Source organism: Pavona decussata, unplaced genomic scaffold, assembly GCF_977016875.1.
Source record: "Pavona decussata unplaced genomic scaffold, jaPavDecu1.1 SCAFFOLD_137, whole genome shotgun sequence".
Classification (NCBI taxonomy): domain Eukaryota; kingdom Metazoa; phylum Cnidaria; class Anthozoa; order Scleractinia; family Agariciidae; genus Pavona; species Pavona decussata.
The window spans coordinates 2,644,178-2,660,667 of NW_028145550.1; the positions used below are offsets into that span (position 1 = coordinate 2,644,178).

The window sequence follows — 16,490 nt, forward strand, 5'->3', positions numbered from 1 at the left end:
TTTAAACAGGGAACAAGTAACCCTGTCCGCGTTTCAGCGAAAGGAAAAATGATCACAAATTAATAATTAATAAACTGAATCAAGGCCATTTTCAAGCACTTTGCTTTGTTTATATTATCACTGGTATCAGTCTACCATGACAGCCGGCTACGCGCGTTCTATACGTACTGCACAGTTTGTTTTTTTGGCATAACACCCCATTTTGTATATATTTTCTTAAATCTTAATAATTCAAGCTTATGGTTCATTTCGGATACAAATTAAAACTTAACGTTGCACAGACAATGACGTTTCCCAATTGAACGTGCATAGAAATTTTTTGACCACGTAAGTTGCCAACACCACTTTTATTTTTCATTCACCTTAAGCAAGTAATTAACATAACTTGGCTATGTAAAGAGCGCATGCAACGCTCTTAAATATGTCGTGCTTTTATTGACTGGTACAGCGGTAGAAACGAATAGACTACTTTAACATGGTCACGCTACTTTTAGCTTTCTATAGTCCTATATATGCCAGTCAGGTTTGCAGCTTTCTGGTTAGCAATGAACTGGTCACCTCAACGTGGCATTTCCATCTTACAAACAACACCGGGGGTGACTTCCCAGTCACAAGGGGCATCATTCCACTTTCCCCCTACATTCCAGTACATGGCAACACAATCCTCGCGCCCTCCATTGTCGTTGGGTTCTCCAGAATTCCATGCGTCATAATCTAATGGGGTGCCGTCAACCCATTTGAAGCCCCCGTCAGCCGTTCGCTGGAGGCCAATCCATGCACCCCAGCCTGGTAATCCAGCTGTCTTCTTTACCAGGTCGAAAATAAACTGGTTTTCATGGGCAGATCTGATGATGGCGATGTCTCCTTCCATTTGCTTACATTTGTTCCGAGCATCGCTCATTTTTCGAAATCGGGTATTGTCAACGTAGTAACAAGCGGCTTCACTTGAAACCCATTTAGGTCGACAACAACCTGAATAAAGAGAAGGTAGAGAGAGAAAGGAAGCCATAAGCTAAAAATTGATATCACGCTCACGAGAAGAACTAGGTTATTAAGAGCCGTCCTCTGTAAATATCGACTATCGTCGTTCGGACGAGAAAAAATGAAATCCCTCAAACTTTCTCAGAAGAATGGTCTATATAAGTGATTCACATAAATATAACTTTCAGCTCAGTTCGATTCGTATTTTAGCTGTAGTGCGACCATGTTGGTTTTACCGCTCTGAGGGGGCTTTCAGCGGCCATTTTAGGTCACACTTTTAAGAATTTGCCTTACAAAGAAAGCGTTACAAATCCGAACAAAATCTCATTATTCGAGACAAGCAAATGTTTGTTTTTGTGTTGAGAAGCTTTTTTGGGAATTTGATCGAAATCTGATTTTTTTACAAAATTTTTAATTTCTTCCCTATTGAACTACCCTTCAAGTGCCAAAAAAATGGCCGAGTTTAAAGGAAAATATCGCTAAAGATACATTAGTTGGCATCCTAAAACAGCATCCCGGTTAAAGAGCAATGTCTCGTCTGTAAGAATATGCAATAAAATTTTTGGGCAGTTAAAAAGAGAAAATTATAGAAGAAGAAGTTTTAACTGTACTTTGGTCAACAAACACCGCTTTCGTAATTAGCATAACAACATGGAAATAACGATTTACTAACAAAATAATGATAAATTCCACTTACCTCGTGAATTATCGAGAACTGGATATTTCAAAATATATCAAATTATAGTTTCAGTCGGATACAGCCGCATTTTCGATGATTTGTTGTGCGAAATCACTGTAATACACCGCAGCCGTTAAACTGAATTGAATTCTTCAAAGTCCGTCAGGACAACCATCGGCCGAAAAAATTGCCTTCCGCCCCATAAGCTGCCGTGTGCAAGGTGTAAAATATTTCTTTGTTATCCTTAATGACTAAAAATTCTTTCAGCAACCATTTAAATCCTGCTTTGAACTGGAGATTCTCGTCAAGAAATCGTTTATGTTCCGTTGACCTTCCGCCGTGATTAAACAATGAGATTGCGTTACAGAAACGCGCACACACATCCAGACGGGTTGGGGTGGGGGTGGGGAGGAAACGAAAATGGAACAGCTCCTAAATTAAAAAAAGAGGGTCATTTAAGATTACTGTCAAAGCTATTTTATGCATTTCGGGTATTAAATAGGAAACTGCTGTCCCAGAATAATGTGGAATATGATAAGCCCTTGTGCTGTATTTTTTTGGTTGGGGCGTGGGAGAGGGGGGGGGGGGGGGGGGACTGGCAAGTAAAACACTAATTTACAGCATCAGTTGATCGTTGCTCTTCTGTTTAGGGTTCATACAAGTTCATAACTATTCCAAGCTCACTGACAGCTTTATATTTGTAATATTAGGTAACAGTGAGAAAGTTATATTCACCGGCACGTAAAATTAATATGAGGGTTTGTATGGGAATACATGCAAATTAACGGCTTACATAGAATTCCAATAAAAAGCTACTTACTTGTTTTTTTTGTGGGTATTACACTTGCCTGTTTGTGTTTTGGAACGTTGTTTTAGCGACACGACTGCCTACATTTCAACCCAAACAATATCCTCAAAAACTGCCAGCTAACACTCATTGTTTATGACTCACATAACCTTTGTGCGAATATTGTTATTTAGATATTGCAAATATCCCAAGATCGCAGAAAGCACCATACATGCAGCTGCTTAGCAATCTTGTGCAAACATGCAGCTGCGTTTCATCAGGACAATAACTGCATGAGCCTCAGGCTCATTCCATTATCTAAAGTAAAAACAAAAGAGCAGGTCATTTGTGGGTCAAATAAGGATTAAAGCCAATATAAAAAAGTTAAGTCTCTAAAGCTTACTAGCTTAGGAAAGGTCATCGGTGACAACACTCGATGCAGTTCCGTATTCTGGCGGACATTGGTACCGTGAATTGACTACCTTTTATTCTTCTAAGAAACGAAATGAGGCAAACGAAATACAAGGTACGAGACAATATATTTCCTTGAACTAACAAATTTTTGAACTAGAATGTGCATGAACTTACTATGAACTTTCCATGCATTTGTCTGTAAAGCGAACCAGCCGTGAACTGCTTCTAAAAATAGTTCGGGGGGAAAAATACAGGAAAATGTATGAAAAGTTCAAAACACGACTGGACGCTCTCTGGCACAGTTACATCCCTCCATTTTTTTTTCTTAAAATCCTTTTCCTAATGCCAAAAGTTTCCAATTCATGAATTTTTCAGCAGCAATGTTTTATGAAAGTTATTTGACATCGGATTTATTTGCATCGAGTGTTGTCACCGATGACCTTTCCTAAGCTAGTAAGCTTTAGAGACTTAACTTTTTTATATTGGCTTTAATCCTTATTTGACCCACAAATGACCTGTGATGTTGACAATAAAAAAAAAAGAAAAAAAAAAGGAATAATAAAAAAAAAAGAAGAAAAAAAAGAGACCTAGACCCCGGCCCCGGCCCCGACCCCGACGTTTTACTGACACCCGTGGCAGAGGGGGGAGGGGGATTATCAATCGCGCATCATGTTTAATGTTAAATTGAATCACGCATCACAGAAAACCTTTTTAAAGCAATTACGCATGACGTAAGTAAGTGCACTAAGCTAATAATGTAAGATTCCAAACTCTTCGAAGACGCATTATTGAAAATTGTATTGCATGCAACATCCTCTTAGATTGATTGGGTGTTAATTGATTTTATTAGAGATACATGTATAAAGACGACTTACTTGTAGGTAAAAATGCTGGATGTACCCTGAAAGGTTAACCCTACGTTATATTGTCTTATTCCCTTCTTGTCTATCGTGACTTTTAGGTCAAAGAACGTCCCCTTATCTTGGAAATCTAATTGGTACATCACGCGTCACGCGCTCGTAAAATAGAAAATCACGCATCTCGTTGTGATGTCAGTCCCGCATCACGCACGGTTTCCATTACCCGTCACGCTGCTTATTTATGGGCCATCACGCGTCGCAAAAAAAACCCTTTGCTACCCTCAATAAATTTACTTACTATAGCTGTTGTGCCCTATTTGTCAGTCGGTTGCCCTTCGTAACATTTGATGACATTTCCAACGATGTTAAGATTTAGTAAGTAAGTACACTCTGCTTTTTTTACAAGAACGTCTAATTTTGGAGCTGAGGCTGAACGTTGTTATATTTTTTTGTGATTTGAGGCTGAAAACGTTCTTAAGATGTTCTTAAATTACATGGCATACACTACATGTATTTCAGTAAATCAAAGTGGACGTGACCAAGAAACCTATCAAAGCGATTATGACAAACCGAGATGTGTGTCACCATTGTTAAAGTTATACAAAACATGCCCTTAAGTATTTTGGTTAATTTACATTTGTTACCTTGATTTATATACAGATTAGCAAAATACAAAAAACGTTCTTAATCGACTCTCAACCTGAGGAATGTTCTTAATCATTCTTAAAATTTTGGTTAATCTCAGCCTCGACGTTCTTATAAAAAAGGTTCTTATAAAGAAAAACAGAGTGTAGCTTTTTATTGGAATTCTATGTAAACCGTTAATTTCCATGTATTCCCATACAAACCCTCATATTAATTTTACGTGCCGGTACTTTCTCACTCTTACCTAATATTACAAATATAAAGCTGTAATTGAGCTTGGGGTAGTTGCTTATCATATTCCACATTATTCTGGGACAGCAGTTTCCTATTTTTAATAATACCCAAAATGCATAAAATAGATTTGAAAGTAATCTTAAATGACCCTCCTTTTTTTAATTTAGGAGCTGTTCCATTTTTGTTTCCTCCCCACCCCCACCCCAACCCGTCTGGATGTGTGTGCGCGTTTCTGTAACGCAATCTCATTGTTTAATCGCGGCGGAAGGTCAACGGAACATAAACGATTTCTTGACGAGAATCTCCAGTTCAAAGCAGGATTTAAATGGTTGCTGAAAGAATTTTTAGTCATTAAGGATAACAAAGAAATATTTTACACCTTGCACACGGCAGCTTATGGGGCGGAAGGCAATTTTTTCGGCCGATGGTTGTCCTGACGGACTTTGAAGAATTCAATTCAGTTTAACGGCTGCGGTGTATTACAGTGATTTCGCACAACAAATCATCGAAAATGCGGCTGTATCCGACTGAAACTATAATTTGATATATTTTGAAATATCCAGTTCTCGATAATTCACGAGGTAAGTGGAATTTATCATTATTTTGTTAGTAAATCGTTATTTTCATGTTGTTATGCTAATTACGAAAGCGGTGTTTGTTGACCAAAGTACAGTTAAAACTTCTTCTTCTATAATTTTCTCTTTTTAACTGCCCAAAAATTTTATTGCATATTCTTACAGACGAGACATTGCTCTTTAACCGGGATGCTGTTTTAGGATGCCAACTAATGTATCTTTAGCGATATTTTCCTTTAAACTCGGCCATTTTTTTGGCACTTGAAGGGTAGTTCAATAGGGAAGAAATTAAAAATTTTGTAAAAAAATCAGATTTCGATCAAATTCCCAAAAAAGCTTCTCAACACAAAAACAAACATTTGCTTGTCTCGAATAATGAGATTTTGTTCGGATTTGTAACGCTTTCTTTGTAAGGCAAATTCTTAAAAGTGTGACCTAAAATGGCCGCTGAAAGCCCCCTCAGAGCGGTAAAACCAACATGGTCGCACTACAGCTAAAATACGAATCGAACTGAGCTGAAAGTTATATTTATGTGAATCACTTATATAGACCATTCTTCTGAGAAAGTTTGAGGGATTTCATTTTTTCTCGTCCGAACGACGATAGTCGATATTTACAGAGGACGGCTCTTAAATACCGATTACAATGATTATTATTCTCACCAATAAAGATACACCATTGCAAATAGATGTAAAAACGAGCAATAAAAACCGAGGCTTCGGTGTCACGCTATTAATAATAATAATAATAATAATAATAATAATAATAATAATAATAATAATAATAATAATAATAAAAATAATAATAATAATAATAATATTTCAAACATATTTATATAGATTTGCTGCATTAGTTTTGAGAAGAAAAAATAAAATAAAAGGAGATCACAAATATTCTAAGAGAGCAACAATAAAAGGAAGTTTCAAACAGTTATTAATTCTAAGCATTATTAAAAAATTTTGCTCCTTTGCAGAAAAAAGCGCGCGTGGTGCATTCTAAGTTAACTTTGTCCAAAATAAGGTCATCATTATTTTTAGTTTTGTAGTAGTGAATGTCATGGTTTCTCACATTAAAAGAATCAAAAAGGTATCAGGGAACTCTATTTGAAATGGTATAAAAAAAAAAAGGTTCCTTTCCACAATAGCTTAACCCGACAGCCCTCAACATTTGCTGGCTGTGTTTAGCACTCACGACAATCTTACAACATTAGCCTTTTATATTTTTCGAAATATTTCACATGAATGATACGATTTAACTGGTGAAAACGGAAAAAAAACCTGCTAGTACTGAAATTAAAAACCACACGGAAATGAACGACATAAGAGTGATATTCTGTTATATAACGTTAACCACCACGCGACCCTTTACGAACCCTCTGCTTCCATCATCAGAGACACAAAAATAACGCCAAAAATGAACACTGCTCCTTTGATAGCCATCCCTGCCTGATTCTGTAAAGAAAAATGAAGAAAGTATTCAATGGCCAAAGTTAAGAAATTTGTGATTACATGACGCTAAAAATTGTAAAAAGTTGTCAGTATTTGAACTCACGTTGGACATTATGTACATGCATGTGAAGATAATTTGGCATTGATGAACAAAAAATGCAAATGGGAAGAATGTGTTTTTTTTGCGAATGGCTAATTTACTTTAAAAGCTGGCAATGTAGAAAAAAAACTTAGGACTTTAAATGAAGTAGTGCTTTTAGTAGTTGCCCTTCTGGCAAATCTGAATTATTGATATACTTAGCTTGTTGAAAAAATAACTCCTTTTCTCGAAATGCATGAAATAATCATATTATTTTATTAGCAAAAATTTTATTTTATGTGTGATATAAATCCCCCTTCACTCTCCGTAAGAAACAAACTTTGCGTGAAATGTGTCATTTTTGTCACAATTTATTATGGTTTGGATTTCGCACTCCAAATATTACAATGGTCAGTCCGACCATAACTGCCTTATTTTAACCTGCGAATTATGGATTTGAGTCTTACTTCAATTCATGCCTTTCTCCAGACCAAGGTGGAACTAAATTAATGTAATTTAATAGATAAGTTTATTTCTGGGGGCATTGGCTCTAAAACACAAATTGTTTGGGTAAAATTGCAAATGGTCCAAGTGCGCTGGATAACTAAGACGCATACAACTCGTCATTTCATCGTTTTCTTTCCTCTTTCTTTTGTTAATTTCCCCTGAAAATCAAAACGTGGAAAGGAATTAGCAGGATAAAAATTCGCTTGGAGAAATTATAGCATTGATGTGAACGGTTCAAGAAACAATATGAAAGCAAAACTTTTCGAATTATCGAGTTTTAACCTTTCGGCAACTGAAGAGCTCCTTCTCTGACTCAGAAACTGTAGATTTAAACCCAGAACAACACCAAACATTTCCGGTAATCTTACGCCATATGTTTCAGTCGTAACATAAAAAGTGAAACTTCTCAATCGTTCAACTTACCAAGCTTTGTTTTCTGAAAGAGACGGTCCTATCTACCGGAGGTGTTTGTAAAGAAGGTTTGGCGTCGATAATTAGTACAACATGTCTGAAGAGACCAATTATTTTGGAAAATTTTCCTTATTCAATATACATATTTATTATCAACACGCAACCGGCGGTGCTTGGCAAATTAAAGCAGATGACAAAATTCTGCAAAAATTGTTAGAAATTATGAACAATGAATACTGAGTATCACTCTTTTAAAGATGATTCACGGTAAGCGCTAGTGAAGATAGTCGGAAAGGTTGACTGCACACTTGTGGAAATGAATTGGTCATATTTTAAAAGAGTGGTGGAGTTAGCACTAAAATCAACTCAAACTCCCTTTTTCTGTACACGAAAAGAACGGAACTCATCATCAAGATCTTGTAACTCAGTATTGGCAAATAGAACTAGTTTAAGTGATGGGAAAGAAACCAGGACTTAAAACCTAAGCAGACCAATTTGCTTTTTAGTCAACCCGAAATAACATAGAAGATCAAATAAGCTTCAGTATCCTTTGGGCAAACCATTATTACTGCCCATTAAAGCGGTTGCGTGGAATCACTTGAGTTAATTTAAAGTATTCGAATCAGTCCAATTTAAAACTAGCCGAGGAATGCTTACTTCTTAGCATGTGAGTTTTCTTTTTTCAAGAATATGGCAAGAAATTGTTTATGCGTTTGGTTCATTTCTTTTGAACGCTGATTTATTAACAGTCTCAAAAGGTAAACGGTTTGCTAAATCAGTTTTGTCCACAAGTGACAAAATCATCACGATAGTAAAATTTACGTGCAAAAACTCATCTTTTGTTAACCTATATTTGCCTGAAAAAATACTGAATAGTCTTTAAACACTGGCTTTTGACTCTTTTTCGGGTCCAAAACGATTCGGAAATTGACAAAATACCTAATCCGAATTTCGAAATGCTAGGTTTCATTTGCCATCATAAGGTCCAAATAACCGAAACACCGTAAGTTAGAACTGAAATGACAGGGAGACAGAACACCGCAAAGACCCCGTACGGCTAAATTTTTAGTAGCCGATTTTCGTGTTTTCCGAAAGGAAAACACACCTTTTCTGAATGGTAAATCGAAAGAACAACTACTAAGGAATACTCAACAGTTTCGACAGCGGAAATCCGAGAAATAACGGCTAAGAAATTGTGTTTCGAGTGCAATTTGTTTTATCCAGGCAACGAGCTGGCGGACATCTCAAATCATTATTCAGGCCATGGAATTTCTGCGAAATTTTCGAGTTCTTATGAGAATACAACAGCCAACAGTTCGGATTTTAGCGTCAGAACCTTTATTATTTTCTACAATTTATTACTTAATCGGTCAATGTAAAACGTAGACTACCGACCGGGCGTAAAAAACGGACAGAGGGTAAAATTTAGACTAGGAATATACAATGCTTACAACATACTAGCTTGTACTATGCTAGAGCTGTAAAGCAGTAAACTTTTTCTTTGGCACTTTCATGTGATACTGCAGTCCTTACTTTCAAGAAAGGCAATGAAATCGTAGCGTCTCAAACCATTCAGATATTGGTCAGTGATGTTTTGCGAAGTGCATACCGTTTCATTTTTATTTAATTTTATTTTTCAGAGGCAGCTACCAAGGACAAAAAGATGATTTTTTTTAAACAATGTATTACTACCGCTGCTGTTTCTTATACCTTTTTAAGCCTTTCAGGCGAATTTGTTTAGTTTGATCCGCTCAGGACACTACATACAGGAGCATTAACTATTCCGTAATTAAAAAAGACAGAGGTGAATTTTGTTCTGCTTTTCTTACCCCATTGACACTGAAAAATATTCTGGAATAATTTTTGGTAGGTTAGCTTTTCTGAATCCAGACTTGTACACAGCAATAAGGAAACACGTCTTGCATTTTAAAACTTCTAATTTCTCAACTTACCAAGTGCGGTTTCCTGAGAGTGATAGACCTAGCTGCTGGAGGTTCCAGTCGGGAATAAAAACTTTATTCTGAATCTGTCTATGTTTAACATTCGTCTTTACTTTGAATACCAAATTAGCGATCTTTGGCAGATTAAGGCAGCTGTTCAAACAGAAAGGCCTTAGTGTGAATAATTCATACAATTGTCACAGTGAACATTAAAGTAATAATGAAGAATTTATTCTAATAATAAAAAGATAACTCGAACTTCAAAGCTTATCCGGTTTAACTAGGTAACAAGTGAATGTAATTGAAATCATGTAGAGTAAGTAACAATGAACCATAAAATAATGAATTTAGGATTGCGGGGTTTTATTATTTTCTAATAAATTCAATACTGGCGTCTTTAATTAATGACACGTTCTGCGGAGACTGAAATCAAGTACTTTGATCGAATGGTCTTGCTGGCATTTAAACATTACATTTTACAAATGAATCATTTCAATTTTATTTCAAAATGCTTTTGAAAATCAGGAAATCCAAAATTAAGCCTTTGCTGACCGCTTTGCTTCTTCAAAGCGACGCTAAGTAACATAGTGGATCAAATAAGTTTGGGTATCCTCCAAACAAAGTTTTTAGCTATTAAAACAGTCGCGTGGAATCACTTGATTTAATTAAAAATTATTCGAATAAGTTCATTTTAAAACGACGATTGATCACAGCTTAGCTTAAGAGTTTTCTTTCTCCCAGAATATGGGAAGAATTGTTTATGCGTTTGACAAATATGTTTTGAAAGCTGATTTATTAACAGTCTCTAAAGGTAAACGGTTTGCTTAATCAGTTGTGTCCACAAGTGATAATATCGGCACGATAGTAAAAATGTATGGGCAAAAACTCCTCTTTTGTCAACCTATATTTTGCCAGAAAAATACTGAACAGTCTTTAAACACTGGCTTTTGACTCTCTTTCTGAGTCCAAAACGAGTAAAAAATTGACGAAATACCTAACCCGAATTTCGAAATGCTAGGTTTCATGTGGCACCATGAGATCCAAATAACCGAAACACCGGAAGAACTGAAATGACCGGAAGGCAGAACACAGCAAAGACGCATTTCCCTCTCATCTCCCTTCCTCTCCCCTCCCTTCCTTAATATTTAGTCCTTGTTGACGAACAATCCAATAGGACCGAAATGGTGTTCACGGTTTGTGGAGTGGCGCACAAACAACTAAAATTTCGACTGGAAACAGGAATGCTTCATTATTGAACAATAACCCTGAACTTTGCCTATTTGTGCTAGCCAGACAACTCATGTATGGTCACTCGCGCAAGTCCAAAGCGATCATCTTCACATAAAAAAAAGGATTGCTTGACCAACGATAGCATGAACAGGATGTGTAACAAGAATTACTTGAAAACTATACAACACTATGCGATTTGGCCCTCTGCCTTTCTTCTGAATCCTGTAATCGTTCTCAAACAACTCACATAGACGATCCTGTTCAATTAATGAGAAACCAATTGTAGAGTTGACGAACTGATTTGTAGTTGTTCGCTTTAATGTAAAACGTATAGTGGACATGAAGAGTGGGGTAGGAGCTCGTAAAGGTTAGCGGTACAAAACAGCAAAAGTCGATTCCAGCTTTAATGTTTTTTTCGCTTCATGTATTTACAAGATTCGAAACATTTTCAAGTCCATCGCATTCCATGGGCTTGAGACATGAAATTTCCTTTATTCGGACAGGTTTTTCTCATCCTATAAATTAATTTACTTTTCATGATCATAAATAAAGGCGCTCATTTATATTTAGATTTTAGAATGTTTATTTGGGGAAATTGTTTTACATAGGGCTAACATCACTATTTCAACTTTCAGGAAGTGTCTTTATTTTATTTTTTCGTTGATTTCCTGAATAAAATATTATATTATTTTATGTTATGATAATTGTTTTATTATTCCACACACTCATAGCACTTATTCAACACATTGATAACAAAACACAGGTTTGTAGCAGAAGAACTGGAGGCGATCTTTATTTGTCAAAAAAAAAAAAAAGAAACTTGTATCATTTTCAGATTTTCCCCGCGGACCGGCATGAATGAAAGCGGCAGCCTTGTTCAACTTTGAAATCGAGAGCGTTTTGCATCAAATTAAAAATTGAGTACCCGGTTACTGGTGCGCCAACCACTCTGGCAAAACTGTTCCACAAATTTCTGGCCTCAAAAGGATAAGCTAAAAGCAAACAGTATTTTGAAGCTGCGAAGGATTTTTTGTGTCAGCCAGGCCGAGCTGAACAGACTGGAAAAGCTTTTCAACGATTTCTCGGGTGAGTGTTTCTTTGTTTACTACGCAAGCAATTTCACGATCTTCCCTCGGTGTTTTGACAAACGCATCCTGTGCCCTTGTTCCTTGCAAGAACTCTGGAGCTGTTAAGATACTAAATGTTTTTCCTGGCGGCTCTAATGCTTCTTAGAGTAATTGCTTTGTATTCCGTCTATCTTCTTGTCTGAATAAACATCGTTCTCGATCAGTCTCTAGAAGAGCTTGCTAAAATCACAACGAGATAGCTCGCTAGCTTTTCTCGTTTTTTTTTTTTTTTTTGTCAATAATAAAAACGTAAGGACTGGAAATGAGTCTGCTCTCGAGCGGAAACTGCTTATATTGGTATCATTATAATAACAGTTAGTAAAAAAATCGTTTTCTCCTTAAATTACGTTCCTTTTGAATCACATTCTGTTTCTTATAATTCACCTTTAGCTTTCTAGATTGTACTTTAACTTTTATAAGAAATAGATCTTTTTTTTTTAGTCGCGGTTTGGTCCTGTTACCAGTTAACGAAAATTTTCAAAATAATCGTTCGTGAAATAACAATTTCGTACATGATATTGCTTCACGTCTTGCATGACTATATCATGGTAGTTCTTAATTTTAATTTGACAGTGTATTTTTTTTTTATTTCGATAGCTATAATATGTGATAGAGTTATAGAAAATGACGTGCGATAAGAGCCTGGTTTTCAATCTTTCAGTGATCAGAAATTTTGTCATGCTCTCCTCCTTTTTTTCAAATTAATCGTTTTTGTCATGGCGACGAAACACCAAGGACATCACCTAAACAGTTGCCGGTGCTATGGACGCTAAGTAATGACAAAGTACTTTAGGTTAAAACTAGTGATTTAATTTTGGAAAAAAAGTGCATGACGTCTTTTATATCATCCACTAAATTAGAAAGGGACAGGTCCGTTTCAAAGTAATAGCGTGATCCCTCAGTTTTATCACGCTTCGTAAGAGACGAACTTTCCATGAAATGTTTTACGCTGCAGTTTTGGTAATATAATATTGCGAATAGTCCAAGTGCGCTAGAAGGATAGAGCACAAACAACTCGTTATTTCATCGTTTGCTTTCCTTTTATTTTTTGGTTTGCTTATGTTATTTAATTGCCACTGAAAATCAAAAAATGGAAAGGCATTCGCACGATATAAATTCACTCGGAGAAATTGTAGCGTCCAAGCGGAACGGTTCAAGAAACAACATGAAGGCAAAACTTTTCTAATTATCGAGTTTGTTCAACTTACCAAGTTTTGTTTCTGAATAGAGACTGTCCTTACAACCTGAGGCTATTGTCAAAAATGCTTGGGCTCGATAAAGTACAACAAATCTCAAGAGACCATTTTTTTGTCAAAATAATCTCCTTATACATATAAATATTTATTGTGAATACAGAGTTAGAAATTTTTGAAAGATTCAGAAGCTAAAACAATTCTCAAAATAGAAATTAGAATTTTTAAGAATTTTAAGAAGTTATGAATAATGAATACTGAGTATCACTCTTTAGACTAATGGTAAACACTAGAGAAGGCATGGAAGATTCAGTCGGAAAAATTGACTGTACACATGTGTAAATGAATTTGTTGCATGGAAAAAAAGTGGGGGAGTTGAAACTAAAATCAATTCGAAATAAATTGGACAAGTTTTAGTGACCAAAGAAAGTCTTGGTTTGCAAGTTATGTTGCAAATTAATGAAATACTTAAAAATCATTTTAAGGTTTTTGTGAAGGAAAGGAAATCGAAATTTATAATTTCCAGCGAAGCAATTTCCTTCTTAGTCCAAGTGAAGTAGCATAGCAGATCATGTAAGTTTGCTTCACCCTTCAAACAAAGTATATTACCCGATAAAACGGCCGCGTGGGATAAATCCAATAAGTTCATTTTAAAACTAGGATTGATTACAAGAGTTTTAATCTTGAGATTTTTCTTTCGATCGCCCATAATATGGCACGAATTGTTTATGCATTTGGCTCATTTGTTTTGAAAGCTGATTTATTAACAGTATCAAAAGGTAAACGGTTTGTTTAATCAGTTGTGTCCACAAGTGACAAAATCGGCACGATTGTAAAAATTTACGTGCTAACTGAAATTCATCTTTCTTAACCTATATTTTGCCAGACAAATGCTGGAAATTTTAGAAATTGTGCCTTTGGCTTTTATTATTGTTATTATTTTTGGGTCAATAACAAGCCAAAATTTAAAAAGAAAAAAATGCCCGATTGATATTGAAATGTCAGAAATCCAAATTACTAAAACACCGTAAGAACTGAAATGACCGGAAGGCAGAACACCGCAAAGAAGACCCCTTGCTCCCCCCTCTTTCCTACCCTCTCCTCCCCTCCCTTCCTTTAACATTTTGCTTGGCTGTATATGTCAAATCCAAAAGGACCGAAATGGTGTTCAGGGTTTGTGGAGTGGCGCCCGGACATCTAGTCTTTCGACTGGAAACAGTAATGCTTCATTATTGATCATTAACCCTAAACTTTGCTTATGCATTTATTTGTTAGCCAGGCAACTCATGTATGATTACTTGCGCGATCCCAAAGCGATTACCTTCAGTTAGAAAAGCGATTGTTTGACCAACGATAACAATAAATATACTGCATGTATTGCACTTATAATTCGAGACTATACAAGAATTGTAGCCTGCGAGCAACAACAAAAAGGAGATAGGATTCGTCTGTACTCTGGATACAGCAATTAATATTTTTCTTCACCCCTACTGACGTGTTTAGCCTAGATTCATACTATGCCAGGCTTCTCGAAGAAGATCCCGAGTTAACAGTTACTAGTGTTCAATCACATTGGAAGAGTAGAAAACGAACTGAAATAAAAGTTAAAACCTTTAAGAGCCGTTGTCAGTAACTTTCGAGAATCCGGCGACAGAAGCGAAAATTCAATTTTTTTTTTATTTGCCCCAAAAGATCGTTTTGGTGAACTATTTTCAAAAATAATATTCAAAAGTTCCAGCGAATTTTTTTTTCGGCAAAAATTATGAAAGTTCGAAATCGGCCTCAACGTGCCCGATGGCTCGATTGAAATTATGCAAATTAGTACATTTTTAAAACTCTCGTTCAAGACAACGCAACGTTTTCTCGAGTTGACACTTTCACAATCGTTTTTACATCCCTTTTGCTTGCTTCCAAACTATATTTTATCTCGACCTGAACATTCTTTCATTCGAAGTTAGCAACGTAAAGAATACAATGTTTGCTATTTCTTAGATAGAGTGATTTTAGCCATATTTCAGATGACCATATCATCGGGGGTATACGAATATACTGGTAATGAAATACCTGTTTTGAACGGGTAATTTTTCTTATTTATCATGTTAAAATATTTAGTTTGGCCCGTGGAAAGCGAGCGCGCGAGGTCGAGATGTGTGGAATGCACTTTGACACAATTCGCCATTTCAGCGCTTCATGTTCCTCCTGTAACTTTGCACGTGTCAATACAGTTCACGGAAGCTTTTAGATAAAAGCCAAGGTCTCTGGTTTCATTTCATGCTTTAATACACGTAAATAACAAGCTTTAAACTTGAGAGCTCCCCATATTAGCATTAAGTCATCAAATGATTCGTTTCAGGTGAAATTTTCGAGTTTATATTGAGCCGTTCAAGTGAGATGAAAGAGCCGTTCCCAGGGAAACAACTTGAAATCAATGAAATTAATACCCTGTCTCTCATATCTTGCTACATTTCCAAACTACCGTTATTTTTAAGCTAGAAAGTGTAAATGCTCCCTTTTTACGTGACCTAAAACAGAATTTGCCTTAAATATTACGAATAAAGTCCACTGCAATAAAAAACTGAAAAAATCGCGCACCGACGTAAACTGTAAACATCAGCCGTTTCTCAACTCGCCACATGGGTGAAACGCGTCCGTTATTGTTTTACCTCTGTATACATTTATAACCAGAAAGTAGAAACAAAAATTCTTCTCTATGCCCATCTGTATAAAAACACTTGCCAACGAAGCTTTTGTTTTTCTGTGTGTTTGTCGAAAATACTGAAGAATAGTGCAACATTGTTACTGACTGCTTGACTCATTCAATCACAACCGGATAACACGACTGAATACTAGATATAAAAAAAAATGCTCTTAATTCTCTCCAATCGCTACTCACATTATATCCGGCGACATCACATCCCAGAGGCAAGGCTGAAAGTTGTCTCAAATTCCGCATATTAGAAATTTAAAGTTTTGAACAACGCGAACAACTTTCATTGCGTGACAAGTGAAATGTGATACGCAAGCGCGCGAAAAGCACAGGAACAAGCTATGTCAACATTTGCGCTTGTGATGACAGTGCGAAAATAATTTTTGAAATTACAAGAAGAAATTAAGACAAGTCAAGGTCTGCAAGGTATATTTGATTGCCGGATTGAAACGAAATTTATGTATCCCCCGGGGAGGATTTTACCGAATTCTCATCAACAACAACAACAACAACAACAACCTTTATTTTCCTTAAAATAAAGCCGAAATTAACTAAAATGAAAAGTAAACCAATCAAGAGCTTTCGAGGTCTCGATGCGGTATTTCAATACTATCCTCAAACAAAAAGCTAATATATTTAGGAGAGTAAAGTTTTTCTTTCGCCATGGAACCTC

The 16,490-nt window shown here is 36.1% G+C and overlaps 1 protein-coding gene across 2 annotated transcripts; it reads right to left on the reverse strand.

Moving 5' to 3' along the window:
- Positions 1-328: 328 nt before the first annotated feature.
- Positions 329-16,083, reverse strand: LOC146467323 (C-type lectin domain family 4 member G-like). 2 transcript variants are annotated; one of them, XM_085126097.1, is made up of 3 exons: positions 16,004-16,083; positions 6,548-6,626; positions 329-972 (listed from the first exon to the last, which is right to left on the reverse strand). In XM_085126097.1, the coding sequence occupies exons 1-3, from the start codon at positions 16,061-16,063 to the stop codon at positions 560-562; spliced, it is 552 nt and encodes a 183-aa protein (XP_084982223.1). In that variant the 5' UTR covers positions 16,064-16,083; the 3' UTR covers positions 329-559. The 2 variants fall into 2 exon arrangements, with proteins under 2 accessions (XP_084982223.1, XP_084982224.1); XM_085126098.1 differs by lacking the exon at positions 16,004-16,083 and adding an exon at positions 9,573-9,681.
- Between the last annotated feature and the right edge of the window lie 407 nt (positions 16,084-16,490).

Excerpts from the sequence above, each read along its gene's own strand:
- LOC146467323 (XM_085126097.1), bottom strand. The coding sequence starts at position 16,063 with ATGCGGAATTTGAGACAACTTTCAGCCTTGCCTCTGGGATGTGATGTC. Across the intron at positions 6,627-16,003 it reads GTGATGTCGCCGGATATAAT|AATCAGGCAGGGATGGCTAT; the intron begins GTGAGTAGCGAT and ends TTTTCTTTACAG. Across the intron at positions 973-6,547 it reads TCTGATGATGGAAGCAGAGG|GTTGTTGTCGACCTAAATGG; the intron begins GTTCGTAAAGGG and ends CTCTTTATTCAG.